Source organism: Heloderma suspectum, chromosome 8 (genome assembly GCF_057233095.1).
Source record: "Heloderma suspectum isolate Gila_16-S chromosome 8, 16-S_ref, whole genome shotgun sequence".
NCBI classification, from domain to species: Eukaryota; Metazoa; Chordata; class Lepidosauria; order Squamata; family Helodermatidae; genus Heloderma; species Heloderma suspectum.
In genome coordinates, this window is record NC_139465.1 from 23,782,138 (window position 1) to 23,801,292 (window position 19,155).

The 19,155-nt window shown below is 42.7% G+C and overlaps 1 protein-coding gene across 2 annotated transcripts in view; it reads left to right on the forward strand.

Annotated features, from left to right (window-relative positions):
- Positions 1-19,155, forward strand: part of TDRD12 (tudor domain containing 12) — a 60,317-nt gene that overhangs the window by 23,542 nt on the left and 17,620 nt on the right. For both annotated transcript variants that reach the window (XM_084813092.1, XM_084813091.1), the window contains 7 exons: positions 3,133-3,260; positions 3,663-3,854; positions 4,637-4,765; positions 10,724-10,841; positions 11,445-11,584; positions 15,271-15,491; positions 18,576-18,675. In XM_084813092.1, the coding sequence (XP_084669218.1) occupies positions 3,133-3,260; positions 3,663-3,854; positions 4,637-4,765; positions 10,724-10,841; positions 11,445-11,584; positions 15,271-15,491; positions 18,576-18,675 (1,028 nt within the window). The remainder of the gene's footprint in view (positions 1-3,132; positions 3,261-3,662; positions 3,855-4,636; positions 4,766-10,723; positions 10,842-11,444; positions 11,585-15,270; positions 15,492-18,575; positions 18,676-19,155) is intronic.

The window sequence follows — 19,155 nt, forward strand, 5'->3', positions numbered from 1 at the left end:
GCCTTTAATATCATTCCCTCAAGTGATCAGTCTGGCTTTATTTCCTGGAGTATGGACTGGTTTGATCTTCTTGCAGGCCAAGGCACTCTCAGAATTTTCCTCCAGCACCACAGTTCAAAAGCATCTATCTTCCTTCGCTCAGCCTTCCTTATGGTCCAGCTCTCGCAGCCATAGGTTACTATGGGGAATACCATTGCTTGAACTATGCAGACCTTTGTTGTCAGTGTGATGTCTCTGCTCTTCACTATTTTATCAAGATTTGTCATTGCTGTCCTCCCAAGAAGTAAACGTCTTCTGATTTCCTGGCTGCAGTCAGCGTCTGCAGTAATCTTTGCGCCTAGAAAGACAAAGTCTGTCACTGCCTCCACGTTTTCTTTGCCAGTTATCAATCAATTTGAATTTACCTCCAATGTTTGTAATTTTCTGGAAGAGGTGTCTTGTCCTTCCTATTCTATTATCTTCTTCCGCTTCCGTGCATTGATTGTTTAAAAATAATTCCTTATCTTTTCTGGCTAACCTCTGGAATTTTGCATTTAATTGGGCATATCTCCCCCTATCATTGTTGCCTTTTGCTTTCCTTCTTTCTTGGGCTGCTTCCAGTGTCTCAGCAGACACTTCTTTTTCTTTGGGATGTTTTTTGTTGCTGCCTCCTGAACAATGTTGCGAACTTGTGTCCATAGTTCTTCCGGGACCCTATCTACTAAATCTAGTCCCTTAAATCTATTCTTTACCTCCACTGCATATTCATGAGGAATATTAGTGAGCATATATCTAACTGATCTGTGGGTCTTCCCTATTCTCTTTAGTCCGATTCTAAATTGTGCAATAAGAAGTTTGTGATCTGAACTACAATCAGCTCCAGGTCATGTTTTTACCGACTGCATAGATGTCCACCACCTTTGGCTACAAAGGATATAGTCAATCTGATTTCGGTGTCCATCGTTTGGTGAAGTCCATATATAAAGTAATCTCTTAGGTTATTGGAAGAGCGTGTTTGTTATGCACAGTGCGTTGTCTTGGCAAAATTCTATCAGCCTATGTCCTGCTTCATTTTGTTCTCCCAGACCATGCTTGCATGTAATTCTAGGTGTCATTTGACTACCCACCTTAGCATTCCAGTCTCCTGTAATGAAAATAACATCTTTTTTTGGCGTACTATCCAGTAGGTGCTGCAGATCCTCATAGAACTGATCTACTTCTGCTTCTTCAGCATCTGTGGTTGGGGCATATATTTGGATCACTGTGATGTTAAATGGCTTACCCTGAATTCAAATTGAGATCATTCTGTCATTGTTTGGATTGTATCCAAACACTGCTTTAGCCACTTTATTATTAATTATGAAGGCTACTCCGTTTCTTTTGTGGTCCTCTTGTCCACAGTAGTAGATCTGGTGGTCATTTGATGTGAAGTGGCCCATTCCAGTCCATTTCAGTTCACTGACACCCAAAATATATTTAATCTTGACATCTCCCCAATAACTACATCCAATTTGCCCTGGCTCATAGATCTTACATTCCAGGTTCCTATGGTGTGTTGATCTTTACGTCGTTCACCACCAGCACCGTCGGCTGCTAGCCATCCTGTCGGCTTTGAGCTAACTGCGTCATCACATCTGGGGCTAGTTGAACTTATCCTCTGTTCCTCCCCAGTAGCATTTTGACCATCTTCCGACCTGGGAGTCCCATCTTCCGATGGCATACCGACATATCTCTGGTTGTACTGATCCATTTAGTTTTCATGGCAAGAATACTGGGGTGGGTTGCCATTTCCTTCCCCAGGGATCGTATGTAGTCTGACCTCTCTGCCATGACCTTCCTGTCTTGGGTGTCCCTTCGCGGTTTAGCTCATGACGTCACTGAGGTGCTCAAACTCCAGCACCACGAGCAGTCTTGAAGAGAACTTTTTCTCTTCCTGTCTGGTGCTAGGAAGGGTTAACAACTCAGAAATCAAGCCTCTGTTAGGCATGTGTAGGAAGGGAGAGAAGCTTGTTTGGCTCACCAGTCAGCAATCCTGAGGAGAGTTCCCTGTCCTGTTGGTGCAGCTGGCCAGTGCTAAATGAGCAGGTGAGGTGTTGCTAGTCCTTGACCGCCACAAATGTGTTGAGAATATCAGCTGGGGACTGTCAGAAGGGGGTGGGGGGAGATACAAGGATTTGGCAAAACATGCTGCGGTTTGTTCAGCAAATAATGATTAAAACAAATCCTGGCTCAGCATTACGTGCGAAAGTTGATGTGGCCATAGGTGTTGTGCATAGATGTTATGTAAGCAAATGAAAGCTGAATTTCTCACAATTACAAAATTGGATTTCACATTCTTAGTATGTTCCTAGTTATGCAGATCTGTCTTTTAGCTGGTAATGCATCTTAATACGGCTTGTAAATTGCCACTCATCCAGTAGTCCTAGGACAGGGGTGGGCAACTTGTAGCCCTCCAGATATTTTGGCTTACAACTCCCTTCAGCCCTAACCAGCTTAGCTAATGGTGAGAGATGATGGGAGGTGTATGCGAAAACATTTGGAGGTCTACAAGTTTTCCACCCTTCTCCTAGGAACTTAAGAGCATGCTGGACCAGATCACAAAACTATCTAGTCCAGCATTCATCCACACTGGCTAACCAGATCTCTGTGGGAATTAATCTATTTAAAATTATTTTGGGGGCACTTTTAAGAATAGAATCTTGTCTCTATACCAGGAGAGGTATACTGTCTCTGACACTGGAAGTAATATACAGCCATCATAGTAGCCATTCATTGCCTTATCTTCTATGAATTTGTCTAACATAGGAACTGCCATCTAGCTCAGTATTGTCTATGCTCCCTGACTGGCTCTGTAGGTTTCAGGCAGGGATCTTTCCCAGGCCTATGTAGAGGTGCCAGGGATTAAACCTTTGACCTGTTGCATACAAAACATGGGCTCTACCACTACATTATGGACGTTGGTGAGTGTGAATCACCTTTAGGTGACAAGGTAGGGAAACGTTCATAAATAAGAGAATGGGTTCTTTTCTCTTAGGTTGTCTTTGAGCATTGTATTACTAGTTAGTATAGGTGAATTTGGGTAGATTAGTAGCATTTACTACTTCACATGGGTGAAATTTCAATAGGAACACATGGTGACAACTTATTTTATAGGTGAAGTCATGATAACAACCCCATATAGCCTTCTGCGACTGCTTGAATGCCACAGCTTACTGTTCCTTAGGCTCTGTCATCTTGTGTTGGATGAAGTTGATGTACTGTTCTCAGAAGCCCATGAGCAAGTAAGTGTGCGTTTTCATCATATGATAAAAAAAGTGCTTCAAATTTTCAGTCTAAGCCTCTTCTAAAAAAGATAAAGCTTCAGCTGGCCCAAGATTTCACCCCTTCAAATATTCAACTATACTCAATGCCACTTCAAATACACATTGCAAAACATGATTCCTTTTCTCTAGGATTGGGATTGGCCATATGGATAGGCAGGAAGAGAAGAGAGCCGGTGTGGAGCCAGGCAGTGCATGTGCTGCTATGGAGACCAAAGGCCTGATTCATTCCAAAACAGCAACTGGTTTATTAGAATGCTCACAGTTACTATCTTTCTATGGTTCTATCAGTATTTTTACCTATAGTATTTACTCTTTTGACGTGTAGAAGTTAATAATGAAGGCTAATTCTTCTTTTTATAGATATTTAGGATTTTAGAATACTACAAAACAAATTTGAATGTTGAAGAAAAGGAATCTGCACCTCAGCAGATTGTTGCTGTTGGAAGCCGGTGGAACAAAAACATAGAACATTTAACAAAAGAATTCATGAATGATCCATATGTTGTGATCACATCTATGGAAGAAGGTGCAATATATGGGAAAGTACAACAGGTGAAGCTTTGGGTTTTTTAACAGCTCTTATATATCTAATGGTGTATTTTGGCTTGGTTGATGCATTGAACCTGTAGCTGCTAGACACTAGAATGATTCTGTATAAGTGAAATGTGGGTGTTTGTGCTTAGAGATGCATAAACTGGCGTTTCTTCAGAAGCAATACAGAGATAATATACAGTATGTAGTTTGTTTTGGGTTAAGGATTGAGCCCCTCCAAAGTTTAACTAAACTTTTGTGAGAAGTGTGGCAACCATGAATGTTATGAACATTGCAGCCTAAACATTCTAAGGGAAGTCTTGGAGATTAAGATTGGTTATGTATAGAATACCACTGGTCAGTCCCGTTAGTTAAAAAGTTGAGAACTTGCTTAGAAACATTCTGCTGGGTTAGTTATGGGTAAAACTATAAAACCTTTTCATGGATTCATTTTATTAGGATGGGAAAGTCATTTTTATGTGTACAGGATGTCTTGATCAGATTACTTGGAAGTAAGATTTTTCTGTTAAAAAAAAAAAAAGATTTCTGAGCACCTCTGAAATTCATAAATGTTTGCTTCCAGAACAGTTGGTCTAGCAAAAGTATAAACTGAAGCATTTTGGAATTCCATCTGTCTTTAAAAAAAATATACTTTTAAATAGGATTAGGTCAGTATCTCCTTATATTTTTATTTCTTAATATAATTTAAAGCAGAAACAGAAATAAACTAGCAGTTGGATTTAAAAAAAATTAAGAACCATTTAATCTAACATTTGGCAATTTTGAACTACATGTAACTTTAGGTGGTACAGCTCTGCCTTGAGTATGACAGAATATCTACTTTACTTCAAACACTGGATTTTACTCCTACTAATACTCAGAAGACATTGATTTTCACCAGTTCTGTGGAAGAAACAGAGATAATTTACAAGGTATCTCCACCCCCCCTCCACCACTCCCAATGCAGACTTTCAAGCCTCGCTGTCACGTGTGTTAGATTGCTATAAATGGATGGCTTCTCTTGTAATCATTGACTGGGTTTATGAGACATCCAGACTGAAAGAAAAATACAGCCCCCTTCTCTCCCCCTGCCCCCTCCCCAGTCCAGTTAATAGATAAATACATAGCTGCATAAGAAGTATGATGGCATTCCATAAGGGAATGGTTCTGTTTCTTACTTGATCCTGTGCTGGGAACATCATTAGCCTGTCTAACCTATAAACTGGTGATCTGTTGGGTGGTGTACTACTGTTCTGTTGTGTACCACAGGGCATAGAAAATGGGATGCCAACTTCCTGATGGAAGGGATAAACAAAATGTGAATACCATGGAGCTTTTGGGTCCCTATGAGCCAGAATATGGAAACTGGGGCAAAGTAGAGATTGCAGAGGAGGAAGTGCAGGGGAACTCTCCTCACTCCTATGCCTCACCTGGCTCCTACCCATTTATACTCCTTCCTACTGTTACCACTGCCTTTAAAGTAAAAAGAGAGGCAGTTCAGATTAGCTCCAGCTACTTTTCCATTAGAATCAGGAGTGCAGTGCTATGGAAACTGAGCACATGTTCTCCCTCTCGTAGAGGAGAGCATCCTGATACAGGTTACTTCTTCCACTTGTTCCACAGGCAGGGTCATGTTAGTCATTTTACTATTTTGTCCTTCCCCAACTTTCAGTTCCAGTCCTGCCTGCTCTATAGCAACAAGGATTTTGTGGAGTTCTTTCATTGTTAACTGCCTTAGTTGTCTCTTCTACAGCTTCAATTAATTGATTTTATTTACTGATCTACTTTACTTTCATGAATAACTGATTATTGGTTTTACTTGTCATAATTGATAATTATTTGATGTATGTAATCTTGTTGATTTATTCATAACTGATTTACAACCCTACTGATTTACTGCCTCAGCTGCAATTAGTTTATCCAGTTGTTGAGTGGCCATATGGCCAGCAGCACTAATCCATTATCCCTGCTACTTGAGCTCTGTCAGTGGCAGAAAAGAGAACCCACTTCACTACAATAGTGCGGAAAGGAGTAAAAGAGATGCTGGTGCTTGAAAGCAGGCGGAAGTCACCATTCATGGCTGGGCTTCCTGAGGGCCAGACGCTGTACTACTACCGATTCCATGGTGGATCTTCCAGGCTTGTTGATTTCTTTTTCTTCCTGCACCCCCAGCACAAACAGTGATGATTTTTTTGCATTTACTGTCTAAAGCCATCGCCCCTCTAGCCTTACAACCAACAGAACCTGAAAACCACAGCCATTCTCCAAAGGAGCTGCAATATTTACTGAGCCTTAATCTTCAAACAGAGAAGTACCCTTTTCATTTAATAACATAATTAAAGAGGAATAGGCATCACCACTCCAAGGAAAAAGGGGTGTAAATGTGGCGCAATCTTATAACAAACAATGGGAGATCTAAATGTCCCACTCACAGATGCTTGTGTGGCAGCTCTCCTATCAGGCACCGTTATGCCAAAGGACGAGGATGCCCCGTAAAGAACAAAGGGGAAAGACGGTCTGATTCAGCCCTTCAAAAAGCATCATGAAGCCTCTGTCTTTGCACTGAGAGCTTTAGCAGTCTCTTTTTGCCCAGGCCTCAATTTGGTGGAAGATATCATATCCAAAAAAGACTTGAATAGAAACACATTTTATAGAGGGTTAATCAAGCTGTCCAAATCATTTGCCACCTTGGCAGATGCCACTCTGGACGCAGACACCTTTAATGCTAATGCTATTGCAGACACTACTGTGGCTCACAGAACTGTTTGATTAAAATACTGGAACTTGGCCACTATACCCTTCAGAGGGGCCCATCTTTGAGAAGAAGAAGCCCTTAAGGGCATCTTGATGAAGACTAAAGAAAATTTTAAAAGCTAGGTCATCCTTATCTAAGAAGAAGAATAAGGAACCTTCCAGCAGGCCTTTTTCTTCCTTTCATTCCTCTGGAACAATGTTTCTTTTGATCTAAATGCTATAGATTCCCTAAACCTTCCTGGTCATATAACTGCTTCCAGTCAAGAAGCAATAATAGCTCCTTCCTCTCCTCCAAGCCTCCCTCTGCCTCCTAAGCCACCAAGTCAAGATGACAGCAGTTTTGACTATTAGGCCCAGCTGGTGGGAGGGAGTCTTCAGAATTTTCTTACAGACTGGGAAGCCACCTCAACAGACTCCTGTGTTCTCAACTCCCATCTGGGAGAGCTATTCCCTAAAATTTAAAAATAGATCAGGGGACCATTTTCTTCCATTCCTTCACTCAGGTCAAAAACCAAGCAAATACTTGTCTCCCAGGCTATCCATAGAACCAATTCCAAAAAAAGATTTAATCTTTTTGTCATGCCCCAAAAGGACAGTTCCTGGAGAGCAATACTGGACTTAAAATACCTCAACAAGTCCATCACCTACTGCACGTTCCACATACAGATTCTTCAAGCCATCAAAGAGGTAATTCATCCAGGCCAATTCATGTCTTCCATCAACCTGATGGAGATGTATTTCCTCATCCCAATCATCCTGCATCATTGGAAATTCCTGAGGTTCAAATACCAGTCACAGCACTTCCAGTACGAGGCCATGCACTTCAGGTTGGCCTCCACACCAGGAGTCTTCTCAAATATCATGATTTCTCTAGCCACACACCTCTGGCAGAAAGACATCCATCACCATCCCTATCTCAATGACCTCCTTCCATCTTCAGCCACGTACAAAGTGTACCAGGATCTAGACCTCACGGTATCCTGCCTCAGTCTGCATGGTTTCCTCATCAATCACAAGAAGAGCTGTGTGCAGCCCACACAGTTACTTTTCACCTTAGTGCTGATAGACTCTCCAACAGGGTACATCTTTCTCTCTCCAGAGGGAAAATCTAGGTGACATAATCCCTGCCTTCCTGAGCAGTAGGGGGAATTAACCCATTGTTGAATGCCTCCACCAAGCCAAACCAGAAGGAACCTTCATAGTAAATGTCCAATGGTCCAGTCTTCATGATCTCTCTCTCTCTCTCTCTCTCTCATATGTTCAGGCTATCCATTATCTACTGGATATTCAGGTAACAAAACGTGTTTAGTTGCATCAGCAATTTTTGAGTGCATGTTCCATCTTTTTCATAATACCAAAGTGGAACAGTGAATAGAGAGCAATCCTGGACCTTAATTATTGGAACAGATTTCTCCAGAGATGCAAGTTCAGGTGGGAGACTCTGGACCAACATAGAAGCTCTTCACCAGGGAGATCTGTCCCTATGCACTAGTCTGTATTCTGCACAGAAGACTTCTCAAGGTTGTTTGCACTGATCTCCACCTTCAGAGAAAACGCCTTCATATATTGGATCCTCCACAGACCTCTGAACATATATATCAGGCAAACACAGGTCTGACATAATCCTAATTGCTTTTCATCAATCATAGGGAGAAGGTGTATAGTTCTACAGTAGCCAAATGGCTCAAAACATGCATCTTCCTAGCTTATCACTCTCCGTGTCTGCCTATTCCATCAGGTGTAACAGCACATTCCACCAGGGGAATGTGCAGCACCTCTGGGCTTGAAGGCTGAATTCAGTACTAGTGTTTCTGTAGAAGAAATCTGGTGTGTCTTCCTTTTCAAAACATTAGAACTCAAACGTTTATGCCTGACTGATACAGCTTTTGGGAGATATAGTCTCCAGCATGTGTTACAGCCTTCATATCCAAGCAGTGAATCATCCTACCCAGGATAGAATTTCTCTGTTCAGCATCCCAAATCAGGATAGCCTCCTCCACTGTGGGAGAAAAGGAACAGTACCCTTACTGCAAACGTTTCTTTTCCATAGTCAGTACAGAATATTTGGCCCACCAGGGTCTGTTTCTGATTCTGGCAACCTTCCTGCTTGAGAGATAGGCTTTGGAACGGCTGGTTGCAATCTTCCTGGGCTTTCAGCCTAAAATAATTTTAGTCTGGAAGATGACCTTCTGTCTAGTCACCACCTTCTTCCTCCCGTTTTATAGTTCTGAAGCTTTTGACCAATGGTTTAGGTTGTGTCTTTTAAATAAGGAGTGTTGGGTCCTTCTGCACTACATTCTGCAGTGGGGTGGGGGGATGACATTCCCCCCCAGGAAGGACAAAAGACTGCAATGAAGCAAGTGTGGGGAGTAACTTGTATCAGAATACCTGCCATCCACTGAAGATGTAAAAACTTCACCATAAGACCAGTGTTCCTTGCTGGCTCATCCTCCTCATCTCATTTCACTTTAGCTAGTATTCTTTTAAAGCCAGAAGGTAAATGGTTGAATCCAAAGATCCCTGTAGTTCAGCAGAAGGTGCTTCCACTTGGGTTGCCAAAGTCCTGCAAAACAGCTCTAGAGGTTCAGGGGATTCTCCAAAATGGCACATAATGCAGATTATTTATTCCTTGTTTTTTTGTGTGTTTTTTTTTAGCAAAGTGGGGAAGTTGGCAGCACCCCCCCCCCCCCAGCACACATGCACACACACTGGGATATGTGTTCTGTTCCTAGACTGTATCCACAGCTACCATAGTACTGTGCTCCTGATTCCCTTGCAGAGGAGATTGAGTAGTGCCTCTGAGTTTGATAGGTGAAACAAGCAACTGGGATGGCCTTTTGGGATAGAACAGCACAAACCAGTATCCCAAGCAGGACAGCACACTTTAAGAACATAAGAAATGCCATGCTGGATCAGACCAGGGGTCCATCTAGTTCAGCATTCTGTTCACACACTGGCCAACCAGCTGCCATGAACTCACAAGCAGAACATGAGTGCAGTAGCACCCTCCTGCCCATTTTTCCCAGCAACAGGTATACATAGGCATACTGCCTCTGATACTGAGGTAGCATACAGCCATCAGGACTAGTAGCCATTGACAGCCTTATCCTCCATGAATTTGTCTAACCCCCTTTTAAAGCCATCCAAATTGGTGGCCATCACTGCATCTTGTGGTAGCAATTCCATAGTTTAGCTATGCACTGTGTGAAGAAGTCCTTCCTTTTATCTGTCCAGAATCTCCCACCAATCAGCTTCAATAGATGACCCCAGGTTCTAGTATTATGAGAGAGGGAGAAAAACATTTCCCTGTCCACTTTCTCCACACTATACATAATTTTGTACACCTCTATCATGTCTCCCATTATTCACCTTTTCTCCAAGCTAAACAATCCCAGCTGTTGTAACCTTTCCTCATAGGGGAGTTGCTCCAGCCCCTGGATCATTTTAGTTGCCCTTTTCTGCACTTTTTCCAACTCTACAATATATTTTTTTAGGTGTGGTGACCAGAACTACACAGTATCCTAAGTGTGATCGCACCATAGATTTGTATGAGGGCAGTATGATATTGGCAGTTTTATTCTCAGTTGCTTTCCTAATTACGCCTAACATGGAATTTGCCTTTTTCCACAGCAGCCACACACTGGGTTGACATTTTCATCAAGCTGTCCACCACAACTGCAAGATCTCTTTCCTGGACAGTCACCACTAGCTCAGATCCCATCAGCTTATATTTGAAGTTGGGATTTTTTGCCCCAACATGCACTGTGTGGATGGGACAGGGGCAACATTTTTACCACTGATAGGTACAAGTTGTTTGTACGTTGATTTGACATTCATTCCAAATGAAGGAGTTTGTTTCTCCTTATGTCAGAAAAGGTCAATGTATTGGTTTGATATAGAAACGAATACAGTTATGTAGAGACACAAACTTTCATTTAAAAGGTATATGAAACGGAACTATGTTAGAACTTGGAAATATAAGGCATCTCATGAGCAGACTTTTAATCCTGAATGTAGTAGCATTCTAGTACAGTTGTGTGTGTTTTTAAAACAACTTGTCTGCCAGAACATTCTTCAGTAATTGTAACTCTTCTGTAGTTCACATTGTTTGAAATTATTCTTATTTTTGTAATCAGGCGGTAGCGAGCAGTTCAATATTTTGCTTGAAATTGAGTCCAGGAATTGGATTTCATTTTGATTATGTTGTAGAGAAATGGAACAAAAGATTTAGCTCTGGCACGCATGTTGTATTGGGTAAGTATTTTCCTTTTTCTTGAGTGGGTATATTTTAGGCCTTTGTCAAAATCCTAGTTATTCTCAATTTCCCTGATGACAATTTAATTGTCTAATTTACAGAGCATTGTCTATTCTCAGACTAAGGGCAACATCGTATCATGCAGTTTATAATGAATTATAATACATAATAATATCTCATTAAAAACCAGGGTAAGGGTTAATCAGTTAACAGAAAAAGAGAGGGAATGTATAACAGAAAAATTAGTTGGTTATCCCAGCATCTGCTGCCCCATTTTATTCTATTTTTAGTGCTTCTGATGACTGCTTCCCATATGATAATTCTTATGTGAAGGATGTGCTTTGCCATATTGGTGCTTTCTTCACAAGTAAGCTTACCAGCGTTGTCATTTTAAGTGGGGGAGTAATTTGCAGGAGCACTCCCATAATTTAAAAATCAGATGCTGAGAAAGAGGCCACATTTGTTATGACTGAGCTTATAGAATGTTAACCATGAATGTTGTTTTAAGATGGGTTTTCTTTCTAGTTCTTGAGTAATAGTCATAGCTCTTAAAGGACATGTCAGTTGCGTTTGCCTGATACATTTTCTTATTTTCTTTCCAGTTTTAACTGATGACTGCTTACCAGCCTTAGGAATTACAGATGCAACAAGTGTAATTCATTTCAGTTTTCCCACATCTCCAAGAATCTTTGGGGCACGATTATACAGCATGTCTGCTAATTTCCAAAACTCATTAGAAAAGGTCTGCAAAAATCCTAGCAAACTGTTTATCACTGTGAGATACCATCCTGAAAATTTCAAACAGAATAACTGTCATTGAGTATTTCCCCTCCTCTTTCTTCCTTCAACCCCCTCACCCCCCAAGTCCCTGCTTGTGACCTTCACTCCTTACCTTTCTCACTGTAGGCCCTTCAAAGGTCTCCACTTCACTCTCATGTGTGACTCCTCTTTTCTTGCTGACATTAATGCCTGGAACCTTCTCCCAGAACAGGTTCAATCCTTGGCATCTCCAGGTAGGGCTGAAAGAATTCCTGCTTGAAACCCTGGATAGCCACTGTCAGTCAGTGTCAGCAATACTGAGCTAGATAGACCAATGGTCTGGCTCAGTATAAGACAGCTTCCTATGTTCCTAACACCTCTTTAGCATCTCTTCCTTGAAACCCACTCATGAATGGAAGATATTACTATGCCACCATATACATAAAGTCTGAGCAGCTCACGCAATAGAACAGGTCAAAAACAAGGAATACAATAACAGTGTAAAAAGCCTTGAAAATAAAATCATAATAATAATCTAAAATGCTTGGGTGTCTTCATCTGGCACCAAAAAGATAATAGTGTGGGTGCCAGGTGAACCACCTTGGGGAGGGCATTCCAAAAACCGGGCACCACAACTGAGAAGGCCCTCTCTCGTAACCACCTGCCTAACTTCATTTTTGTGGAGGTACTCAGAAGAGAGCCCCCGATTATGACCCAAGGATCCTAGCAGGTACATATGGGAGCAGACATTCCTTTAGATAGTCTGGCCCCAAGCCATTCCCTGTTTAGTGCAAAAGTGGCATCCGGATGGGTTATGTCCCCTCCACCAGCTCCCAGGGCAAGGCAAGGATCACATGACCAAGAAACTGCCTTGGTCATGGCATCCTTGATTCCTCCCTTTCAGTTGTAGGGATTGGGCCCAGCACTTCTACAGTGCTACCTCAAGAAGACCTGGGAACTGATTTGTAGTCAGAGGGGGAGGAGGCAGAAGGGTTTGCTGAAGCGCCAAGGTTGCAGGAGACTAACAGTCCCAGAGTGGAGGTTGTCCAGATGCAAACTAATCAGACGGAAAGTAGCCAGCCAGGGCCCTCTTCACTCATGGGAATACCAGACCTTGAGGAGGATGTTAGAAATAAGAGATCCCAGGGTGAGACATCGGGCTAAGCAAGAGAAGCAGCATCAACTCGTGGGGTGTTCCAAAAGGCTGGCCACCTGGGAAGGCCCCTTTGGAAAGACCCACCATAAGGGAGCAGCTTAACCAGCCACTCAGGTTATTGAAGAAACCGCCACTGCCAGTTTTCCTTGCAACTATATAACATAGTGCATTAACCAAGAGGAGTTGCTTGTAGCCTAGGTGGTCCTGTGTTAATGCAAAGCTGTCTAGAGACTTAGTACTTCGCTGCTGTTCATGGATTCTAATTATAACACTTGGCACTGTTGTTCTGGCTATAGTTTGCATAATAAAAGCAGTAGTTTTGCGCTTCAACTTCTCTGATCAATCACAAAAAAGACCAGAGGCTAGACACTTGACACCAGTTCATTTCCTGCCTTCATGCAGGACAGAACTCACATTATCCTGGCTTTTCCCCCTTGTGATTTTCCTCCTGGTTCCTCCTTATATCCAAACTCAGATTTTCCTGCCATTCTCCAAAAACCTCTCTAATTTTCCTTATCTTACCCCTTTTACCTCTCTGGCCTGGGCTATGGTGAATGGGCTTGTTCAGCACTGGGTCTAAGAAGACAAATGGGAAATGCTATTTTATTTAGTGTATCAGAGTTATGAGGGAGAGAGTTCAGCAGCAGACTCAGACCTCCATCTTTGCCACTTTGTCAGGCAGCCCATCTCACACTGACACTGGTCGCAATTTGGGTTCAGCCTCACCTGCTCAGGCTATCATGGTCAGCCCTCGGAGCGCACCATCTCAGGTTATGGTTGACAGGAGCATTTCTTCCTTTTCCTCACTGGAGTGACCTTTGCATGGCCATCATTTTGAATGTCATCGTGGTGCACTTACTGAACTTCCAGCACTTAAAGAGTATCTAAGGGGGTTTGGAAGCCTGATGGTGTACCGCAATCATGAGTGGGGCTCACAAAAAGGTTGGTTTGGAGAGGTTATCATAGTATGGATATTTTTTATTTTATTTACTGCGTTTTTATCCCGCCTTTCAGACAGTTATTGTCTCCCAATGCTCAGTCAATACAAAGAGAGGCTTATAATCTAAAATGACAAGACATACAAGGGAAGGGGAGTGGAGGGAAGGGGAAGAGGAAGGGAGATCAGCTTATCAAGACCAGAACAAGGTGATGAGCTATAAGTCAATTCAGATGCAGTTCGGCCAGACTGATCTTCCTTTGTGTTTTTGCTTGAATAGCTATCGGTGGCTCTTGTTCCTTTCGCCAATGGATGGGGCCAGAATGTTCTTTCCCCTTATGTCTGCAGTCCCAAGGCAACTGTCAGAAATAAGTGGCCTTTCTGGCAGGGAGGGGGAAGTGAGCTCCTTGCAAATGCTCCTTTTCTGACCAGTAAATGGGCCAGGTTGTTCTCCCCCTTGGCTTGATGTTATTCCTGGGATTGCAAGCAGGACATGCAGCCTCCCAGTGGCTCTAGGTCCCCTGGCTGATGGCAGAAGCCACAGTGTGCTTTCCTTCCATCACCAGGCTATCTCTTTTCAGATCGGGTAGCAGGTAGTATATCATACTAATATGCTCGTAGCCACTGAGGCCCTGTGTGCCTCAGACAACAATGATGGATCCAGGAGCATTCTCAACCTGCGTATCTGATCCTTCAGGATGAATACAAACCCCTCCAGAACGAATGATTACCACTCAACTGGGCAGATGAAACAGCTACTAATGATTCCCCTGTAATCTGCTCAATTGATCCAGTCCATTACCCTGCTCAGGCCCTGTTTCAGGACGCCCACCTCACTTGGGATAGATGAAAAGGAGAGGTAGAGATGGGTGTTATCTGCATAATGATACCTTAGATCACTTCCCTGGATAAGCTTCCCCAGTGGTTTTGTATAGATGTTAAATAGTATGGGGGATAAAATCTATCTCTGTGGAATCCCATGACACAGTTGCCACAGAAAAGAGCAGTAATCCCCAGCGCCACCTTCTGGAAGCTTTTAGATTCATCCCCTTTATTTCTGTTGATGGCCCAAAACATTTTGCTACCTGAGGGGAAAGACCAGATGGTGCACCACCACCTTTCCACATACAGAAGCCAACCAGAGTGGACTGGCAGCTAAATCTTTCTTAACACTGAGCATCTTCCACCACAGCGTCCTCCACTGCACTTGAGGGCAGCAGGCTAACTTAGGGAGTACAGGGCAGGCCAGATGGCACACACAGCTCCCACCATCTTCTTGCCACTCACAATTTGCTGCCTGAGACTGCTACCTCACTCTACCTAATGATAGGGCAGCCCTGTTTATTCCTAAACAAAATGAGACCCAAGTGTGTAATTACATCTGCTTGCATTTTGTCCATCTTGTCATTTGCCTCTCTCCCAGGCTTTCCTCTCTGTTGCCTGTGCCACTATCAACATTTTGATGTTAAGCTTATTGGAGCAGCAACCCCTGTTTTTTGTTACAGTCGTCTAGAAAACCCTACGTACTAATGATAAAAATTGAAGGCAGATGTTCCATTTTCATCCCCTTGTAAAGGTTTCATCTCTAGAAAAAGAGCAACCAAAGGCAAGATCTGTCTTACTGTTGACAGAAAAGAGTGCATGCCATGCTGTTGGTGTACTGCATTATTTAAAACGCACAGAAGCGAACATTCCACCTGAATTATGTGACTTTACATCTGGAGTGCTGAAGGCCAAAGAAGATCGTAAGAGTGGAAGGCCTCTTTGTCACTACCTTAAAAGATATGGGATTTGCAAGTAAGAAAATGCCAAATTTCTGTTAATTTTAGCAGTTATTACCTTGTTTTAAGTAATGGTAAGATCGCTTATGACTTAACAAAAGTAAAAGATATCCAACAACTATATAGTAACTACTCTTCTGGACAATGTCTCATCCAGGTTAATTTTGTTTGTCTGTTCCCTGCAACTACCCTCTGATATGGCAATGTGAGGGTTGGATCGGAGCCCATAGAGCCCTAAAGCAGTTCTGATTCTGAGGAAGGGATAGAAACCATGGGAGGGGAACCCACGTGCTGTTCAAGAGGCGCTGCCGGAGGGAGAGCCCCTCCCTGCTCACATTCCTGAGAGTGGTAGCGACCCTGGCGGGCAGGGGGAGGGACAACTGGAGCTTCAGGACACTAGGTGCCGGCGCAGGGACAAGCGGGAGATGGAAGGCGCCAAGAGGAGGCGCTCAGCCCGCTTGGCGCAACGTCAACAGCTGCGCCCCGATGCCCCACGGAAAAGGGGTGGACTTTCGCCTCCTAGCCCTTAAGTTCAGAAGCTTCCCGCCTTTACCCTCCAAATGGAGACCAACTGATTCCCTAAGGCTAGAAACCCCGGATAGGCAGCTCTCTCTTAAGTTTCCCTCATTAGGCTCAGGCAATTAGCATCTGTATGTGTCATTAGGTTGAATGGAAATAAAGCCTTGGAAAAGAGCCCTCTCAGTCTGTGTGTTGATTCTGGCTACTTGAGGATTTCGGAAGGCAGCAAGGGCACTCCTGACAGGCAACATGCCTGGTCCACTCAAGAGTAACAAAGAACCTCCTCCCTAGAGGAGGGAGGTACAAGGGTTGAACAAGTTGGAGAAATGGCTTGGTCTGTAGTACTACAATCCACACTGAAATAATAAGAGATGGAAATGGAAGTAACAATATAGAAAAAGGGGTCTGGCTTAAATCTTGTACAGAGGAGACCCCTGTGGCATGAACCCTGTGAGGGTGGGTGCGAAAGGAATTCAGTGGACCTTTTGCAGAAAGATTATACCCAAATGAGGAATCCTAGTGTGAGTTCCGTCAAATGAGTGCAGGTTTGCTGTAGAAATAACATCGGTTTATTACTTTGGAAAACACTTTCATTTTTAAAATGGAACATTTAATTTTGGCTTTTGCAGAAGTTTCTTTATGATGCTATTTTCTGTGTGGGAATGTTGCTTTTAAATCTGCCATACTTCTGAGTAAGCTTTATCAATACAAAAAAATTAACAGAAGCGTGTGTAGTGGCTGACATAGTATTTTTCTCATAACATATTTCTACTTTTCATGACCAAGTGTTGAGGTTAAATTGATATCCAGTACAGATCTTGATATCTTTTAGCTGGTGTTCGTTGGTTGCCAATTGCCCAGTTGTTAAACATGACCTCATTGTGTGAAGCCTGCATATGTTTGCTGTGTGACAGACGTAGATTATTCGGGCTTGGGCACTGGCTCTAGAAGACAGAGTGACTGCCTAGGGCCAGTCAATTCAGTTGCTACAGGTTTATCAAGCATCTGACATGAAATTGGCACAGAGTACACATTCTTAGTGCAGGGCTTGTAAATCTCTATAGCAGTGCTTTCCAAACTGCAGCACAATCTTTTCAGAATTAAAATTGGAATCATGCTTCACTCTTAACTGTCCAAAGAGGTTTACTTCAGCGTGTGAAAGTTTTAAGATAGATTTCAGTTCCCACGTGCTGCATAAAGCGGGTTTAAGTGCTCTCCCACAGGTGAGTTTGCAGGTGTGTGAAGACAGAAATAGGTCTTTAAATGTTATATCTATAAAATTGATTTGCCATGCAGAAATGTGGATTTACAAGGTTTTTAAAAAATTGTACTTTTTATTATGCAGATTTAAAGTTGCATTTCAACGTTCCTTTTTGTTTATCTCTCACTTAAATAGCATTTCTATCGGAAGTGTATAGTCCTCTACCAGTCATTCTTCTCCCTCCACCCAAAGAGCTGTACACATTTAGCAATAGCTTTTGTTCAATTTAACTTTGTTTCCTTGTATGGAAATGTGTCTGAACATTATTAACAGGCATGGCTACCATACCCAGTGCGTTCCTCCTTGTCTATGACTGTGGGCATCCTGTCTGTCTTCCACTACCCCCACAGGCCCCACCCATCTCTCATGAAACAAGGCTTTTTTCCTTTCATAAGGGCATCTACAAGAACTACTTTTGATGCAGCACAATTACTTGTCCTTGGAAGAGGCTGCATTTATGTCAGTATTTAGAGCAGGCATACTCCAGAACAAGCTGGAGAAAGCATGGTGTCATTTAAAATGGGAACAGTGTAACTTGTGGATGGTGGCAATAACTGAAATGGGAGGCAAAGATTTCTGATTGATCATTGAAGCACTTAAAGCACATGTGATTTCAGTCTTAAGCACTATGTGCCTCTGAGGACCCCCCAAACTGTGTAGAGGTCACTGTGCTGAGGATAACTTTTGATTGGAATCCTGACGCATCACTGCAATGATCCACTTGAACCCAACACAAACTGTCCACCCCTGCTGGGATAGATTTGGAAGGAATAGAAACCCAGAGCAATAAAACACATAGGTGCTGTCTTATAGGAGTCGGGTCATTGGTCCATCTAGTTCAATATTGTCTCCTCTGACTGGCAGCAGCTCTCCAGGTTTTCAGTTGGCAGTCTTTTCTAGCCATACCTGGAGATGCTAGGGATTGAATATGTGAACTTTTGCGTGTGAAGCACGTGCTGTACCAATGATCTACAGCCCTTTTCCTTGAATCTCCAGGGAATCCTGCAGAAGTGTAGTGGGTAGCCTCCTCTGTGGATGGGTATTTCTGCAGGAGTACTGGTGTGCCCTGGTGTCTAGTTTGGGAAATACTGCCTCGTTGACTTTTGTGACCCCTGTATTCTCTGTGTAAGATGTATTTCCTGCTTTCTACTGTGGTTATATGGATGATTGTCACCCAGTTGATCCCGTGCTTTATTCTTCCCAGCTAAACCTTGTCACCTTCCTCAACTGCATGCCAAACCATGTCATGTAATAGCTGCATTTGCTACCTTAAAATGCTTCATGCTTATTGTTTAATTCTGCCACTTTATGAACACACAGGAACAAAACACGCTGTCCAGATCGGCATCAACTTAGTTTACAAATAGATTTGCCCCGAAAGATGACTGATGAAACTCTCCCAACAGCTGGAAATATAACAGTGAGTTAGTGAAACACTTTCATTTTTGCATCTTTAATGTGCTGTATTGCATTTTGACAGAAGAGCCCTAGCAATAATATGCAGGAATTGGCTCTTCAGAAAAGGACGACTAGTACTATAGGATCACTGTGCTTCTGCCTTTCAGACATCATTTCACCAGATTATTTCTTACTTTCCCCAGTATTACTGGTAGCTGCTTTGAGCGTCATTTCTTTGGTGAAAAGGCAGGATATATAGTGAAATCGTGCCTGGTAGAATTGAGATACATACAGGCATCTCCTTTCTATATAAAATAATTAAGTCTGCCATACCTCCAAGACCATGAAACATTTTTGGCATGTATACTAAGGGGAGCCTACATGTGTGCCTGCCAGGGTTATTTGTTTTTTTAGTACGCATTAATTAGTTTTAATCATTTTAAATGTGTCCATGTGTTTGAAGCCTACAGTCCCATATTCAGCACATAGTTTTGAATTGATT